The sequence below is a fragment of the Kogia breviceps genome, chromosome 17 (assembly GCF_026419965.1).
Source record: "Kogia breviceps isolate mKogBre1 chromosome 17, mKogBre1 haplotype 1, whole genome shotgun sequence".
Taxonomy (NCBI): domain Eukaryota; kingdom Metazoa; phylum Chordata; class Mammalia; order Artiodactyla; family Physeteridae; genus Kogia; species Kogia breviceps.
This window is the reverse complement of record NC_081326.1, coordinates 42,560,752-42,579,860: the sequence shown is the minus strand read 5'-3', so window position 1 is coordinate 42,579,860 and position 19,109 is coordinate 42,560,752. Positions and strand designations below refer to the sequence as shown.

Genomic DNA, 19,109 nt, shown 5'->3' with positions numbered 1-19,109 from the left:
TTTAAAAAATAAATAAATAAAAATAAAAAATAAAAGCAACAAGGAAAGCAACAAAAAACATACAAGGGAATGACCATAAGGTGAACAGCTGATCCTTCAGGAGAAACTTTGCAACCCAGAAGGGAGTGGCAGGACATATTTAAACTGATGAACAGGAAAAACCTACAACCAAGATTACTCTACCCAGCAAAGATCTCACTCAGATTTGACGGAGAAATAAAAACCTTTACAGACAACCAAAAGTTAAGAAAATTCAGCACCACCAAACCAGCTTTACATAAAATGTTAAAGGAACTTCTCTAGGAGTAAAAACAAGAGAAGGACAAGAACTACAAAAACAAACCCAAAACAATTAAGAAAATGGTAATAGGAACATACGTACCAATAATTACCTTACATGTAAATGGATTAAATGCTCCAACCAAAAGACACAAACCTGCTGAATAGATACAAAAACAGGAACTGTATATATACTGTCCACAAGAGACCAACTTCAGACCTCGGGACACATACAAACTGAAAGTGAGGGGATGTAAAAAGACACTCCATGCAAATGGAAATCAAAAGAAAGCTGAAGTAGCAATTCTCATATCAGACAAAATAGACTTTAAAATAAAGACTATTACAAGAGACAAAGAAGGACACTGCATAATGATCAAGGGATCAGTCCAAGAAGAAGATATAACAGTTGTAAATATTTATGCACCCAACATAGGAGCACCTCAATACATAAGGCAAATGCTAACAGCTATAAAGAGGAAATCGACAGTAACAAAATAATAGTAGGGAACTTTAACACCCCAGTTTCACCAGTGGACAGATCATCAAAATGAAAATAAATAAGCAAACACAAGCTTTAAATGATACATTAAACAAGCTGGACTTAATTGATATTTATAGGACATTCCATCCAAAAACAACTGAATACACACTCTTCTCAAGTGCTCATGGAACATTCTCCAGGACACATCATACCCTGGGTCACAAATGAAGCCTTGGTAAATTTAAGAAAACTGAAATCATATCAAGTATCTTTTCTGACCACAATGCTATGAGACTAGATATCAGTTACGTAAAGAAAATGGTAAAAATTACAAACACATGGAGGCTAAACAACACTCTACTAAATAACCAGGAGATCACTGAAGAAATCAAAGAGGAAATCAAAAATACCTAAAAACAAATGACAATGAAAGCATGACAACCCAAAACCTATGGGATGGAGAAAAACAGTTCTAAGAGGGAAGGTTATAGCAATACAATCTTACCTCAAGAAACAAGAAAAATCTCCAAAAAACAACCTAAACTTACACCTAAAGCAATTAGAGAAAGAAAAACAAAAAAACCCCAAAGTTAGGAGAAGGAAAGAAATCATAACGATCAAAGCAGAAATAAATGAAAAAGAAATGAAGGAAACAATAGCAAAGATCAATAAAACTAAAAGCTGGTATCTAGAGGAGATAAACAAAATTGATTAACCTTTAGCCAGACTCATCAAGAAAAAAGAGGGAGGGAACTCAAATCTATAAAATTAGAAATGAAAAAGGAGAAGTTACAACAGACACTGCAGAAATACAAAGCGTCATAAGGGACTACTACAAGCAACTCTATGCCAATAAAATGGACAACCTGGAAGAAATGAACAAATTCTTAGAAAGGTATAGCCTTCCAAGACTGAACCAGGAAGAAATAGAAAATATGAACAGACCAATCACAAGGAATGAAATTCAAACTGTGATTAAAGATCTTTCAACAAACAAAAGTCCAAACCAGATGGCTTCACAGGAGAATTCTATCAAACATTTACTGAAGAGCTACCATGCATCCTTCTCAAACTGTTCCAAAAAACTGCAGAGGGAGGAACACTCCCAATCTCATTCTACAAAGCCACCATCACGCTGAGACCAAAACCAGACAAAGATATGACACACAGAAAAAGAAAATTACAGCCCAATATCAGTGATGAATATAGATGCACAAATCCTCAACAAATTACTAGCAAACAGAATCCAACAGCACATTAAAAGGATCATACACCATGTTCAAGTGGGGTTTATTCCAGGAATGCAAGGATTCTTCAATATACGCAAATCAATCAACGTGATACACCATATCAACAAACTGAAGGAGAAAAAGCATACGATCATCTCAATAGATGCAGAAAAAGATTTCGACAAAATTCAAAACCCATTTATGATAAAAACCCTGCAGAAAATAGGCATAGAGGGAACTTTCCTCAACATAATAAAGGCCATATATGACAAACCCACAGCCAGCATTGTTCTCAATGGTGAAAAACTAAAACCATTTCCACTAAGATCAGGAACAAGACATGGTTGCCCACTCTCACCACTCTTATTCAAGATAGTTTTGGAAGTTCTAGCCACAGCAATCAGAGAAAAAAAAGAAATAAAAGGAATCCAAATCGGAAAAGAAGAAGTAAAGCTGTCACTGTTTGCAGATGACATGATACTATACTTAGAGAATACTAAGGATGCTACCAGAAAACTACTAGAGCTAATCAATGAATTTGGTAAAGTAGCAGGATACAAAATTAATGCACAGAAATCTCTGGCATTCTTATACACTAATGATGAAAAATCTGAGAATGAAATTAAGAAAACACTCCCATTTACCACTGCAACAAAAAGAATAAAATATCTAGGAATAAACCTACCTAAGGAGACAAAAGACCTGTACGCAGAAAACTATAAGACACTGATGAAAGAAATTAAAGATGATACAAATAGGTGGAGAAATATACCATGTTCTTGGATTGGAAGAATCAACATTGTGAAAATGACTCTACTACCCAAAGCAATCTACAGATTCAATGCTATCCCTATCAATTTACCACCGGCATTTTTTACATAACTAGAACAAAAAATTTCACAATTTGTATGGAAACACAAAAGACCCCGAATAGCCAAAGCAATCTTGAGAACGAAAAATGGAGCTGGAGGAATCAGGCTCCCTGACTTCAGACTATACTACAAGGCCACAGTAATCAAGACAGTATGGTACTGGCACAAAACAGAAATATAGTTCAATGGAACAGGATAGAAAGCCCAGAGATAAACCCACACACATATGGTCACCTTATCTTTGATAAAGGAGGGAAGGATATACCGTGGAGAAAAGATAGCCTCTTCAATAAGTGGTGCTGGGAAAACTGGACAGCTACCTGTAAAAGTATGAAATTAGAACACTCCCTAACACCACACACAAAAATAAACTCAAAATGGGTTAAAGACCTAAATGTAAGGCCAGACACTATCAAACTCTTAGAGGAAAACATAGGCAGAACACTCTATGACATAAATCACTGCAAGATCCTTTTTGACCCATCTCCTAGTGAAATGGAAATAAAAACGAAAATAAACAAATGGGACCTAATGAAACTTAAAAGCTTTTGCACAGCAAAGGATACCATAAACAAGACCAAAAGACAACCCTCAGAATGGGAGAAAATATTTGCAAATGAAACAACTGACAAAGGATTAATATCCAAAATTTATAAGCAACTCAGGCAGCTCAATAACCAAAAAACAAACAACCCAATCCAAAAATGGGCAGAAGAACTAAATAGACATTTCTCCAAAGAAGATATACAGATTGCCAACAAACACATGAAGGAATGCTCACCATCATTAATCATTAAGAGAAATGCAAATCAAAACTACAATGAGATATCATCTCACACCAGTCAGATTGGCCATCATCAAAAACTCTAGAAACAGGGCTTCCCTGGTGGCGTAGTGGTTGAGAATCCGCCTGCCAATGCAGGGAACACAGGTTCGTGCCCTGGTCCAGGAAGATCCCACATGCCGCGGAGCGGCTGGGCCCATGAGCCATGGCCGCTGAGCCTGCGCATCCAGAGCCTGTGCTCCGCAACAGGAGAGGCAACAACAGTGAGAGGCCCGCGTATCACACACACACAAAAAAAACTCTAGAAACAATAAATGCTGGAGAGGGTGTGGAGAAAAGGGAAACCTCTTGCAATGCTGGTGGGAATGTAAATTGATACAACCACTATGGAGAACAATATGGAGGTTCCTTAAAAAACTACAAATAGAACTACCATACAACCCTGCAATCCCACTACTGGGCATATACCCTGAAAAAACCATAATTCAAAAAGAGTCATGCACCACAATGTTCACTGCAGCTCTATTTATGATAGCCAGGACATGGAAGCAACCTAAGTGTCCATCAACAGATGAATGGATAAAGAAGATGTGGCACACATATACAATGGAATATTACTCAGCCATAAAAAGAAATGAAACTGAGTTATTTGTAATGAGGTGGATAGACCTGGAGTCTGTCACACAGAGTGAAGTAAGTCAGAAGGAGAAAAACAAATACCATATGCTAACACATATATATGGAATCTAAGAAAAAAAATGTCATGAAGAGATTGGTGATAGGATGGGAATAAAACACAGACCTACTAAAGCATGGACTTGAGGATATGGGTAGGGGGAAGGGTAAGCTGGGACGAAGTGAGAGAGTGGCATGGACATATACACACTACCAAATGTAAAATAGATAGCTAGTGGGAAGCTGCCACATAGCACAGGGAGATCACCTCTGTGCTTTGTGACCACCGAGAGGGATGGGATAGGGAGGGAGGGTGACGCAAGAGGGAAGAGATATGGGAACATATGTATATGTATAACTGATTCACTTCGTTGTAAAGGAGAAACTAACACACTATTGTAAAACAGTTATACTCAAATAAAGATGTTTATAAAAAAAAAAAAAAAATGCAGCCGGAGGAATCACATTCCCTGACTTCACACTATACTATAAAGCTACAGTGATCAAGACAATATGGTACTGGCACAAAAACAGAAACACAGATCAATGGAACAGGAAAGCCTAGATATAAACCCACACACGTATGGTCAACTAATCTATGACAAAGGAGTCAAGGACATACAATGGAGAAAAGGCAGTCTCTTCAGTAAGTGGTTCTGGGAAAACTGGACGGCTACATGTAAAAGAATGAAATTAGAACACTCCCTAACACCATGCACAAAAATAAACTGAAAATGGATTAGAGACCTAAATGTAAGACTGGACACTATAAAACTCTTGGAAGAAAACATAGGAAGAACACTCTTTGACATAAATCACAGCAAGATCTTTTTGATCCACCTCCTAGAGTAATGGAAATAAAAACAAAAGTAAACAAATGGGACCTAATGAAACTTCAAAGCTTTTACACAGCAAAGGAAACCATAAACAAGACGAAAAGACAACCGTCATAATGGGAGAAAATATTTGCAAACAAATCAACAGACAAAGGATTAATCTCCAAAATATATAAACAGCTCATGTAGCTCAAAAGTAAAAAAACAAACAACCCAATCCACAAATGGGCAGAATACCTAAATAGACGTTTCTCCAAAGAAGACATACAGATGCTCAAGAAGCACATGAAAAGATGCTCAACATCACAAATTATTAGAGAAATGCAAATCAAAACTACAATGAAGTATTACCTCACACCAGTTAGAACGGGCATCATCAGAAAATCTACAAACAATAAATGCTGGAGAGGGTGTGGAGAAAAGGGAACCCTCTTGCACTGTTGGTGGGAATGTAAATTGATACAGCCATGATGGCAAACAGTATGGAGGTTCCTTAAAACACTGAAAACAGAATTACTATATGAACCAGCAATCCCACTACTGGGCATATACCCAGAGAAAACCATAATTCAAAAAGACACATGTACCCCAATGTTCACTGCAGCACTATTGACAATAGCCAGGTCATGGAAGCAACCTAAATGCCCATTGACAGACGAATGGATAAAGAAGATGTGGTACATGTATACAATGGAATATTACTCAGCCATAAAAAGGAACGAAATTGGGTCATTTGTTGAGACATGGATGGTTCTAGAGACTGTCTTACAGAGTGAAGTAAGTCAGAAAGAGAAAAACAAATATCGTATATTAACACATATATGTGGAACCTAGAAAAATGGTAGAGATGAACCGGTTTGCAGGGAAGAAGTTGAGACACATATGTCGAGAACACACGTATGGACACCACGGGAGGAAAGCTGCAGGGTGGTGGTAGTGGTGCTGTGATGAATTGGGCAATTGGGATTGACAAGTATACACTGATGTGTATAAAATGGATGACTAATAAGAACCTGCTGTATAAAAAAAAAAATAAAATTCAAAAATAAAAAAAATAATAATTCAATTGGAGTATATTAATTCCAAATAAGTGTAAAGAGGATATTAAATAAGAAATAATAGCAATTTTTTAAAAAGTAGTGTAGCTAAATCAGTATAAAAGGAAACAAAACAGTAAGATGATAGAAACAAAGACAAAAAAACTATAGTCACAAGTATAAATGGACTGAATTTACTAGCTAAAAGGTAGATTAGAAAACTTGATCTATAATATCTAGTTATATGTTATTTCCAGGACATATACCTAATGATAAAAACAGATAGGCTTTAAGTAAAGAATGCCTAAAGGAATTACAGCAAATACTAAGCAAACAAAAGCTAATTGTAACTATGTTAATATAAGATAAAATAGATATGTCAAAAGACTCTCTAAGGAATAGACTCACTACATTTAATAAAAGAATAAATTCAAAAAGAGAACATAAATATATGTGACCTTAGGGGTATATGTTTATACACACATAAGATCTGCATACTATTTCAGGGTATTCACAGAATTCGAAACCCTTTCATAAGCCTCAAGTTAGGAACTTCTAAACATTAATTTCTTTATAGAATCCTAAAAACCTGTTCCAAAACAACTGTAAAATTTTACATTAGGCAATGGCTATATCAAATAAAAAGGCTCTAATTAAAATGCATTTTTTTAAGAATTTATAAGATATTCCCCATACTAAGGTCTAAACTTAAAACCTTAAAAAGCATCGTATAACAACAAAACCAGCTTTATTTTAATAAACAAATGAGGTATTAGATAAAAATAACGTTATCATTTTAAGCATGATTGCACTTAAAAATATATCCTTTTTGTGTCACTGACAAAAGTAACATTATTTTGAGCTGAAACAACTAAAAGAAGCAAGCCTTCTGCAATTTTTCTTGTTTATCTACAAAGTGAGTGATAAGATAAAGATAATATATTGGCATCAAAGCAGATTTTTCATTTTCCACAGTTAATTCATTCATTCAGGGTGTAAGACTAATGTTTTCCACATTAAAAAAATTAACTTGCTTATGAACTGCTAAAGTACTATAATTAAGAATTTTATTCCACTCTAGCAGCATAATCAAACATATTGTATTTAGACTTGACTTGGTTATCATTTCAAACATACAGATTGATCCCCTCAAAAGTTATCCAAGTAAGGCCAAAGGATGAATTGTACAAGGAGCTGGTGAAAAATAATCTCTTGCATCCACAAGTTGGTGGCAGAGAACAAAACTGAATGGCTTAACTCATATCTTGGATTTTACACAGGAGCTATAAAAATCTGCTTTCATAGAAATACACTACAATTTAAGTTGATCATGCTATACACAGGAATTTGAATGATAAAATATTAGTCACCTCTAGTAAGAGTTTTCCATACACTCGCCAAGAAGATTGTGTTCTTACCTATAGTTTGGAAAACTTCATTCATCAAAGCTTCATTCACTGTTGAAGAGCTGACATTTCCAATATGAGACCAACTTTGATAAATTGCTTGCAGCAGAAGTGTCTGTGCTCTTGTAGCTTGAACTGTGAGATTTGGAAGTTCAAATATACCTTCATTTATAGCAATCTGAGATCTTTTGTTCCTGCATAAGAAAATACAAAGCATAACAAACAATATATTAAATAACATTTATAAACAACACCATATAAAGTAAATTAGGATGAAAGGGAAGAAAAGGTATACACGGAAATTATTTTAATTAGAATTAAATCAAAGACATACACAATTCTACTAACTTTAAATACGTTTCACTACTTCAGAACCTCTAACAATAATAAAAAATAAAAATACAAACTAGAATAATGTCCACACACACATTCATACACATATATTCAGCTCAAGCATTATATATATATATTTTTTTTTTTGCGGGGGGGGGGGCGGGGGTATGCAGGCCTCTCACTGCTGTAGCCTCTCCCGTTGCAGAGCACAGGCTCCGGACGTGCAGGCTCAGCAGCCATGGCTCACGGGCCCAGCCGCTCCATGGCAAGTGGGATCTTCCCAGACTGGGGCACAAACCCATGTCCCCTGCATCAGCAGGCGGACTCTCAACCACTGTGCCACCAGGGAAGCCCAGCATTATACTTTTTAAATCAAGTCAATCATCAAAAATAACAGTGAAAATAATACTAATGAACACTTAAAATAGGATTTACTAGCAGATCTGCCTTATTCCCTTTTTTAAATTTATTTTTTATATAATTTTGAAAGGTTAAATTCAAGTTACCATTATTACAAAATATTGGCTATATTCCCCATGCTGTACAATACATCCTTGAACCTATTTTACATCTAATAGTTTGTACCTCCCCCACTCCCCACTGGTGACCACTACTTTTGTTCTCTATATCTGTGAGTCTGCTTCTTTTCTGATATATTCACTAGTTTGTTGTATTTTTTAGATTCCACATATAAATGATATCATACAGTATTTGTCTGACTTATTTCACTTAGCATAATGCCTTCCAACATGATCCATGTTGCTGCAAATGGCAAAATTTCGTTCTTTTTTACAGCTGAGTAGTATTCCTGTGTGTGTGTGTGTGTGCGTGCACGCACCACATTTTCTTTATCCATTCCTCTGTAGATGGACACTTATATTGTTTCCATATCTTGGTGACTGTAAATAAAGGTGCTTATGAACACTGAGGTGCACATATCTTTTCATATTAATGTTTTTATTTTTTTGGATATATACCCAGGAGTGGAACTGCTCGGTCATATGGCAGTTCTAGTTTTAGCCTTTTGAGAAATCTCCACACTGTTTTCCACAGTGGCTGCACCAATTTACATTTACAAAAACAAGTCTCAATAAAATTAAAAGGACAGAAATCAGAGCATATTTGCTGATCACAATGGAATTAAACTATAAACTAATAAAAGAAAGGTATCTGCAAAATCCTCAAATATTTAGAAATTAAAAACATAAAATACAATTAAGAACATAAATAAAATTCAGAAAGTCACGTAAGATAAAACTTTTGAAAAAGTATAAAATGATTTTAGAAAAGGACACTGATATGGATGACAGAAAAGGACAATATACATAATCAGTGTTCCTGGAGAAAAGAGCAGATAAAGAAAGAAATTCTATGGGCATTCATTCCAATAAATGTAACAAGCTCGCCAAAGCTAGAGAAAGTCCGTGCACAGCAATGAAGACCCGATGCAGCCAAATATAAATAAATAAATAAATTTTTAAAAATAATAATAATTATAATTCTGACTTAACTATTCTTCAAAAATAAAGTAGAAATCTCCCAAGAAAGGAAAGTCCAGGATCAAAAGGCTTCACTTGTGAATTCTACCAACATTTAAAGAAGAAAAAAATACCAATATTCTTCAACTTTTTGCAAAAAAAAAAAAAAAGAACAGAAGGGAATCCTTCCCAATTTTTTCTATAACATCAGTATTAGCCAGGTACCAAAGCCAGACAAAAACAACACAAGAAAACTACACACCGATATCCCTTGTGAACATAAATGCAAAATCCTCAGTAAAATACCAGTAAATGAAATTTGGAAGATAATTAAAAGCATTATACACCATGACAACTGAAATTTATCCCAGAAATAAAAGAATGGCTCAAGAACTCAATGCAATACATCATATTTATAGAAAGAAGAGGGGAGAAAACATGTCCATATCAAATGACACAGAAAAAGTGCTTGACAAAATCCAATACTCTTTCATAATATAAAACACTCAACACACTAAAGAGAACTTCCTCAATATGATATAGGACATTTATGAAAAACACACAACTAACATCATACTTAGTGGTGAAAGGCTGAAAGCCTTCTCTCCAAGATCAGGAAGAAGTCAAGTATTTTTCTCTTGCCATTCTATTCAACATTGCAGTAAAGGTTCCAGCCACAAAACCAGGCAAAAAAAATTTTTAAGGCATTCAGATTGTAAAAAAAAGGTAAAACTAACACTATTCACAGATGACATGATCTCATACCTTGAAAACTATAAACACACACACACCACAATGAATGGAGCTAAAAACAAGTTCAACTAAGTTCCAAGATACAAGGTAACTATATGGAAATAAGTTTTATATCCATATGCAGTTAAAATGAACAATCTGACAAGCAAATTAAAAAAACAATTCCACTTATAATAGCAACAAAAAGAATAAAATACTTAGGAATAAGTATTTCACCATTTCACCAAAGAAGTGTAATACTTTTACACTGAAAACTACAAAGCATTGTTGAAGGAAATTAAAGAAGGAATTAAATAAATGGAAAGACACCCCATGTTTATTGATTGGAAAATTTAATGCTGTTAAGATGACAGTACTCTCCAAATTAAGCTATACATTCAATACAATCCCTATCAAAATCCCATCTATTCTGAATAAATGATTAAACTAATTCTAAACTAATTAAATTCATATGGATTTACAAGAAATCTTGAATAGTCAAAACAATCCTGAAAAAGAAAAACAAAGTTGGAAGACTCATGCTTCCCAATTTCAAAACTTACTACAATCAAATACACATATAAATATAAATCAGTGCACTAGAGCTGAGAGTCTAGAAATAAACCCATACATCTATGATCAATGGACTTCTGACAAATGGTCAAGGCCAATAAGTGAGGAATGAATAGTCTTTTTAACAAATGATCTTAGAACAACTGAATACTGAAATACAAAAGAATGAACTTAGACCCCTACCTCACACCATATACGAAAATTAACTCAAAATTGACTTAAAACCATAAAAAAGCTAAAACCATAAAATCTTAGAAGGAAACATAAGTGTAATTTTTTTTTTTTTTTTTTTTTTTGTGGTATGTGGGCCTCTCACTGTTGTGGCCTCTCTCGTTGCAGAGCACAGGCTCCAGACGCGCAGGCTCAGCGGCCATGGCTCATGGGCCCAGCCGCTCCGCGGCACGTGGGATCTTCCCAGACTGGGGCATGAACCCGTGTCCCCTGCATCGGCAGGCGGATTCTCAACCACTGCGCCACCAGGGAAGCCCCATAAGTGTAATCTTCACAATCTTGGATTAAAGAACAATTTCTTAAATATGATACCAAAAACAAAAGCAACAAAAGGAAAAACAGATAAATGGTACTTCATCAAAATTTAAAACTTTTGTGTATCAAAGGAAACTATCCAGAAAGTGAAAACACAACACACAAAATGGGGGGAAAAAAATCTGCAAATCATATATCTACAAAGGGTCTAGTGCCTGGAATATGCAAAGAATTCCCACAACTCAACAGCAAAAAGATACACAGCCCAATTTAAAATGCACATAAACAGTCATTTCTCCAAAGAAGTTACACAAATGGCCAATAAGCACTTTAAAAAAATTCTCAACATCATTAGGGAAATGAAAAGCAATACCACAAAGAGATACCACTTCACACCCACTAAGATAGACATAATAGGAGAAGAAAGAAAAAAAAAAAAGCAGAAAATAACAAGTCTTGGCAAGGATGGGGAGGAATTGGAACCTTCATACATTGGAGGTAGACGTATACAATAGTACAACCACTATGTGTAACAATTTAGCAGTTCATCAAAAAGGTAAATATAGCAATTATATTGTTAGGTATATACCCAAGAGAACTGAAAATGTTGTTCATATTGGAGCTCATATATGCATGTTCATAGCAGCATTATTCTTATTAGCCAAAAAGTAGAAACAACCCAAACTTGCAACTGATAAATGGATAAGCAGAATGTGGTATATCACTATAAAGTAGTTATTATTTGGCCATAAAAAGTAATGAAGTACTGATACATGCCACAACATGGAGAAACCGTGAAAACACGCTAAGTAAAAGAAGCTAGACAGAAAATGCCACATATTGTATGTGGCATTCTCTATACAGAATCACGGATAGAGTCAGGGTTTTCTTTTAGGAGTTTTGAAAATGCTCTGGAATTAGACGTATGATGATGACTGCACAACAATGTGACTATACTATAAACCAATGAATCGTACAGTTTAAAATAATTATGATAGTAAATTTATGCTATGTGGATTTTATCTCAATTAAAATTTAAAACCTCCCTGAAGTATTCAGAACTCCGTTCCTAGGAACACTGGTCCAAGCAACTAACGACTGCCCTTTCTTACACGAAAATAACAAAATAAAAACAAAACCCTGGGATCACCTGTCTCTCTTAATTAGCATGCTTCATAATTTAAATATACATTAACACATCTACCACCCTGTCCATACAGCTCTCAAATATTTAATAGCAATATATGGCTCTACCTAGATTTACCGTTCAATCCACAAGCCTGGTCACATTTTGCCACAAAATCAAAGGATTGTAATAAATCGACAAGGAAGTAAATATGCACTGAAGGGACTTCCCTGGCGGTCCAGTGGTTAAGACTCCACGCTTCTACTCAGGGGGCGTGGGTTTGATCCCTGGTCGGGGAACTAAGATCCTACATGCTACGCAGTGGGGCCAAAAATCTTTTTTTAAATTGTTTTAAATAAATTTTTTAAATGCACTGAATTGAAGATTCCTTAAACCAAGCAGGTAAGATAATAAAGATCAAATGAGCCAGGAGAAAAAACAATAGAATCTAATTCATAAATTTATATTTCATTATCATTACTGGTTCCTTTTGCTTTTCTAACATTGTGGCCATTCTTTAAGTCACTTTCTTGTCTTTTTTTTTTTTTTTTTTTTTGGCGGTACGCAGGCCTCTCACTGTTGTGGCCTCTCCCGTTGTAGAGCACAGGCTCTGGACGTGCAGGCTCAGCAGCTCACGGGCCCAGCCTCTCCGCGGCATGTGGGATCTTCCCAGACCGGGGCACGAACCCGTGTCCCCTGCATCGGCAGGTGGACTCTCAACCACTGTGCCACCAGGGAAGACCCACTTTCTTGTCTTATTACAGGTTTAAAAATTGAGTGGTGGTTCTCTTTCTACTATGTTCTCAAATTTCTGTTCAAAAATCTTGACCAAAACAAAAACAAAAACAAAAGCGCAACAGTTTACCAGTAGTGATACTATGTAAACAGAACAGACATTTGGAAACCTACAATATAAAAATGTATAATTAATCTAGCCATTCTATCTTTAGCCAGATATTCCGTGGTGTTTAGGAAATCCTATGGTGTAGCAAGAGCCATGTTCTTGTAACTACAGCAATAATTATTTACAAGGCAAAATTACAGTCAAGATTCTTTTTACAAGTGGGTTTTTACTTATTTCATAAAAAGCTCAACTACTGTATACAGTACTCTTTCAAGCCATCAAATGTCACATGATTCCCAAATGGATAACACAGACTTGAATAAAAACTTAAACATATGAAAATTCAAAAAGATTAATAATTTATTCTACATTTTAATACTGCCCAAGAGTAAGGGACAGTTCTCTCCTTCAGTTTCACTTTAATTTAACACCCAAAGGAAATAACTCACTTTACAAAAGCCAGAATTCAACAATAAACAAGTAAATTATAGCATACACGTATGGCAAGTTTTTGTGGTTTATTTTCCAGCTATAACTGACTGCAAATAAAAGCACATTTTATTATACTTCTGTTTAATATTCCAGTAGCATGTGAACTACAATAAACCATGTATAAATGATGTGGCAATAGATGGTAGATTATAGAATGTACCTGCTAAGTATAACAACATCAATGAAGAGGGGTTTTTTCCTCCTTTGTTTTTGTCAACTCTGAGATATTTCCAACAGGTTAACTGCCGCCAGCCGCGGCGGGTCCTCAAAGTGCAGCTACAATCGACGAGAGGGGGTAGGGAACTGCGCACCAAGGTATGGGATCAGAAGGGCACAAGCAACTGATGGTTGCAAGGCAAGTTTAATAACAAAGCATAGCCGTATATATACCCCCAAAGCAGGGAATTCGCTTAGTCACGCCTTATCGGCATCAGCTGGTTGATTGGTTGATTGGCTTCTCGGCTTAGTCACGCCTTATCGGCATCAGCTGGTTGATTGGTTGATTGGCTTCTCGGCTTAGTCACGCCTTATCGGCATCAGCTGGTTGATTGGCTTCTCAGCTTCTCCCTCAAAGGCACCAGTTTCCCCTCCAGGGTTGCTTTTCCTAGCTTTAGGGAACAACCAGGGACTCCCAGTAACTGAGCAGGTTCCTGGAGCGATTTGGCCAAAGGCCATCTCCTTTTTTACGTTCATACCATAAAGTCCAGGATGCATACCAAGGAGAGTACAATCGGGCCCCGAGGCCCATAAGGGTCTCAATGGCGCCTTCCTCAGAGGGCAATGCTCGCCACATTTCCCCCCTCTTTTATTTTTTAAAGCTTGATAATGCAATTTCAACCCATACGCCTCCTGACGAAGAGCAGCGAGACGGCCAACAATAAAGCGTAATAAACAAGGTAATGCAATTAACATCAACAATACACATGACCCCACGGTAATCAATCCTGTGAGTCCATTTTGAAACCAATGCATTGGGTTTAACCATTGAAGCTGATCCAAGAGTCCTTGAATTAATTGTTGGGGCCCGTCTTCTTGTAGATGAGCTTCTTGAATTGCTTGTATTTCCACATTATGTTTTTGTATGTCCAAACTAATGTGTCCATCAGTCCATACACTTAAAAAGTGCATTTTTACTCTGTTCCAATCCCAGTCAGTTTCATTATAAGCGTGTTGAGTCACACAAATCCAAGTATATTTAGCATGGCAAATCAAACGCCATTTTCAATTTTAAAGCCATAATTTGGTCTCCTAAACCTATGAGAGCATTTTTTAACTCATCAACCCCAGTTTTTAGTTAAGTATCAATATAAGTTTGTAATGCTAATGCAATACTGGTTTTAGACAATTGATTAACATATTGTGCTTGTTGTACAGTTTTACTTAATGCTAAACTGGCAGTAGTGGCTGTGGCTGTTAAAGCGGCTAAGGCTAATATGCTACATATTAATATTCCAATGAATCGTTTAGGTCTTTTTTAAAGCTTCAGATAATTCTAGCCAAGCTTGCATGCTAGTACTATGATACCATGGTTCAGAAATATTTACAGGCAGCATTACATAGGAAGGTTGTTTTATCATCATAACAGAAAAAGTTCCTTTCATAGGCAGAATGCAAGTACAAAAATACAATTCTGACAAGTTATATTATATCCTAAGGAACCAGAAGTAAACTCAATCTTTAAATCTCCTATTAGCAAGGCATATGAGGGTGTAACACAAGTAATAACTGGTTGATAAGAATAAGACAATGCAAACTTCCCAAAATCCCAATGCTTATAAAAAACCAAACTATTATTAGTAACAGAAACTGAAGAAATTAGAATGGTACCATTATTATAATTTAAGGTGCACCAGATTTGAGAATTCAAAATCAGATTGGGGAAAATCAGAAGGAAAAAAGGAGGGAAATTTCAAACTTGTAACAGCTTTAACTACCTTTAAACTATGGCCGGCCAGTAAAGTCCCTTGTCCTCCTACATATACTTCAACACAAAAATAGTATCTTTGACCTTGCAGCTTCTATTAGAGCTCCACTTTCAGCTTTATGATTAGACCCATCTTTGTTGCTGTAATTACCAGTCTCATTCTTTCCATTTTTGTTATTGTTGCCCTGTGAAATCATTTTTTCTAGAACAGCAAGAAGATGTAAAGCTTTCTCAGCTTGGTAGGTTAATATATACAGGTCTACGAGCAAAAAACACACTGCTTGGGCAAATTTTTCTTCAAAAGGTTCTATGAACTGATAAAGTTTTTCACCAACGGATATGGCTTCTGTATACTGTCGGACATGATACAGGATGACTGCTTGATTGTAATACAACATACTGTTTTCAAGATCATCTAGTCCATCCATTTCTTCAACAGCCGAGTGCACCTGATTCTTCAATTGGTTAAGTGTCTGGTTACTTTTGAAAAACTCAGCTACTGCCGTATTCAAAATTATTTTATAATCGTCTTTGTTTATATCTTGTAAGCAGGCAAGATGTTGCAGACAGACATCATAATTTCCAGCTGTGAAAGCCTGGAAAGCACTGGTGGACAACTCCTTTTCTTGATCAGTGATCTCAGGTCTCTCCTTGGATACTTTTTGTCCCATATTTTTTTTACTTCTGACTATTGCCCCGAGTTACTATCAACTTTACTATGTGGCCACACTTTCACTCTTAACTCCGGGGATTCACCTACCGAGATTCAGATGTCCCTCTTGTCAAGTCCCTGTTCGGGCGCCACTTGCCGCCAGCCGCGGCGGGTCCTCAAAGTGCAGCTACAATCGACGAGAGGGGGTAGGGAACTGCGCACCAAGGTATGGGATCAGAAGGGCACAAGCAACTGATGGTTGCAAGGCAATTTGCTTAGTCATGCCTTATCGGCATCAGCTGGTTGATTGGTTGATTGGCTTCTCGGCTTAGTCACGCCTTATCGGCATCAGCTGGTTGATTGGCTTCTCAGCTTCTCCCTCAAAGGCACCAATTTCCCCTCCAGGGTTGCTTTTCCTAGCTTTAGGGAACAACCAGGGACTCCCAGTAACTGAGCAGGCCCCTGGAGCGATTTGGCCAAAGGCCATCTCCTTTTTTACATTCATACCATAAAGTCCAGGATGCATACCAAGGAGAGTACAATCGGGCCCCGAGGCCCATGAGGGTCTCAATGGCGCCTTCCTCAGAGGGCAATGCTCGCCACAGTTAACTAGTATAGAAAATAATAAACACCTATGTATCCATTTCATCAAATCATACCATCATATTGTATTTGCCTCAGAAAGTTTTAAACAGATCAATAGCTTTTACAACTTTAAGCTATTTGGGGTCTCATTAAAAAGTCAATGAAAATAAACAATAAAAGTATAATTTTCCTTGTGATTTATACCACTACAAATTTAAACTCGGCTTAAAATAAAACAGCTCAATAAAATTCATACTAAGATTATCTAACAACTTCTGGACTTACCTCATGTTTTTGAAATATCACTAAACCTACACTTTAACAGTTACGTTGGTAAAAATAAAATAATTTATTTAACAAATGCCTATTTCACATATCCGGAAGTCCTAGTCTGAACATATGTTCGTATTACAGAATAGGTTTAAAAAACTATCAATTCAGGGCTTCCCTGGTGGCGCAGTGGTTGGGAGTCCGCCTGCCGGTGAAGAGGACACGGGTTCGTGCCCCGGTCCGGGAAGATCCCACGTGCCGCGGAGCAGCTGGGCCCGTGAGCCATGGCCGCTGAGCCTGCGCGTCCGGAGCCTTTGCTCCGCAACGGGAGAGACCACAACACAGAGAGGCCCGCGTACCGCAAAAAAAAAAAAAAGAACTATCAATTCAAACATTACTCTCTAGGGAAAAATAAATCCTAATGTAACTAGTGGGATAAACAACTCATTAAAACTCAACTTGGACAAACTCCAGGATAAATTTAAGGAAATAGAAACAAGTAGGTCTTGATTGTGCAGTAACAAAGACTGAAAATGAATATGCCCTAATTAACAAACACTTTAAAAGATTCTGTCTGTTCCATTTGCTGACAAATTACAATACAGAGCTGACAAAAGTTTTGGACCAATCTGGCATTGCTATAAAAAAATAATCTTCTTTTGAAATTTTAAATAAAAAACATGGAAGTGATTCTTATTACTAGATGCAAAGGAATTAACTTAAACAATCCATTCACACTCACAGCAGTACTATAAAATTTTTGCCATACATACACTTCAGGAACAACCATCCATTCTTTTAAAATCAACACACCTCACAGCAACTGAAAGAATATCCTCAGCAACAGCTGGATCTAAAGATTTATACAGAGTCCCCAAATGCAAGGTCTGAATGTACAAATTGGTTCCAAAAATGTATTTTTGTTATTACTCATATCCTGTACAGTAAAATAAGATTAGATCACTTTTTCCAAAATAAAATGAGTACAAAACTCACTAACTCAACTGAGAAATGAAAGCAGTTTAAAAAACCAAGAAATGTGTATTTAGTTCTGCACACAACGACTCTTCAACTTACACAATATATCAATACTCATGGAAGGGAAAAAAATTTTTTTGACCTAAATCGTAGGTATAATGAAAGGTTAAAGCTCCTCTTTCCTCCTCCTGATCCCACTCCACTCCCCACAGATAACCACTTTTTATGAATTCAGCATACATACCTACAGACCTCTGTTGATTTTATGTATTATTCATAGATACACTTACAATTTTAATGGAGATATATATATATTTAAAAGTCTACAGCCTGCTTTTTATGACTAAGCAATATGTCCTAGTGATCAAGATCTTTGTACATCAGTACATATTCTTCCACATTGGTCTCTTTAATGCATGCTTCACATTTTGCTGTCTGAATCAAGATTTACATTCATAGGCAGTGTATCACTTTCTCAACATCCCTACAAGTATTAACTGTTATATTTATTTAATTACAATAATTTTAACATTTGCAAATAGCTGTAAAATTATATCCTGCTGTGTTGAGACTTGAAAATATTTTATCATTTTTCAAATTTCTGAAGTAAATATTTGAACTTAAATATTAGATAACAAATGGACAGAAAAAATGAGAAGTAAAATTTGTCTATCACTAAAATAAAAATATAATGAATGCCTTGATTATTATAATATATAAAGTTCAAAATCTTACAATGAACTACAGGTGGTAGCAAACAAACTAAATACGAAAGGAGGAAAATGTTATCTCTTCATTAATCTCATCATCTCCCAGAAAAGTTATTCAATATTGACAGTTCATCTACTTAAGTAAAAATGTTTACTCAGGAAAAGAGAGAGAGAGGAAGTGTATTCATACAATATATCTTATATATGTAATTAAAAAACATTCAAATATTATCTTGAGAATTCTGATTAGGGAAATCACTAAAATTTTAGTTCAATTTCAGTAATTAATTGAAGTCATTGGTTTTTGCTTTGGCCAAGGGCACA

The 19,109-nt window shown here is 36.0% G+C and overlaps 1 protein-coding gene across 11 annotated transcripts in view; it reads right to left on the bottom strand.

The window, feature by feature from the left end:
• Window positions 1-19,109, bottom strand: part of VPS13B (vacuolar protein sorting 13 homolog B) — a 774,679-nt gene that overhangs the window by 632,417 nt on the left and 123,153 nt on the right. For 10 of the 11 annotated variants that reach the window (XR_010837425.1, XM_067017180.1, XM_067017176.1 and 7 more), the window contains exon 17: window positions 7,615-7,796. Coding sequence is in view for 10 of the 11 variants with exons in the window: in XM_067017180.1 (XP_066873281.1) it covers window positions 7,615-7,796 (182 nt within the window). In the remaining variant the exon portion in view is untranslated. Of the gene's footprint in view, window positions 1-7,614; window positions 7,797-14,192; window positions 16,852-19,109 lie in introns of those variants that run through there. The other variant, XM_067017185.1, reaches the window with a different exon arrangement.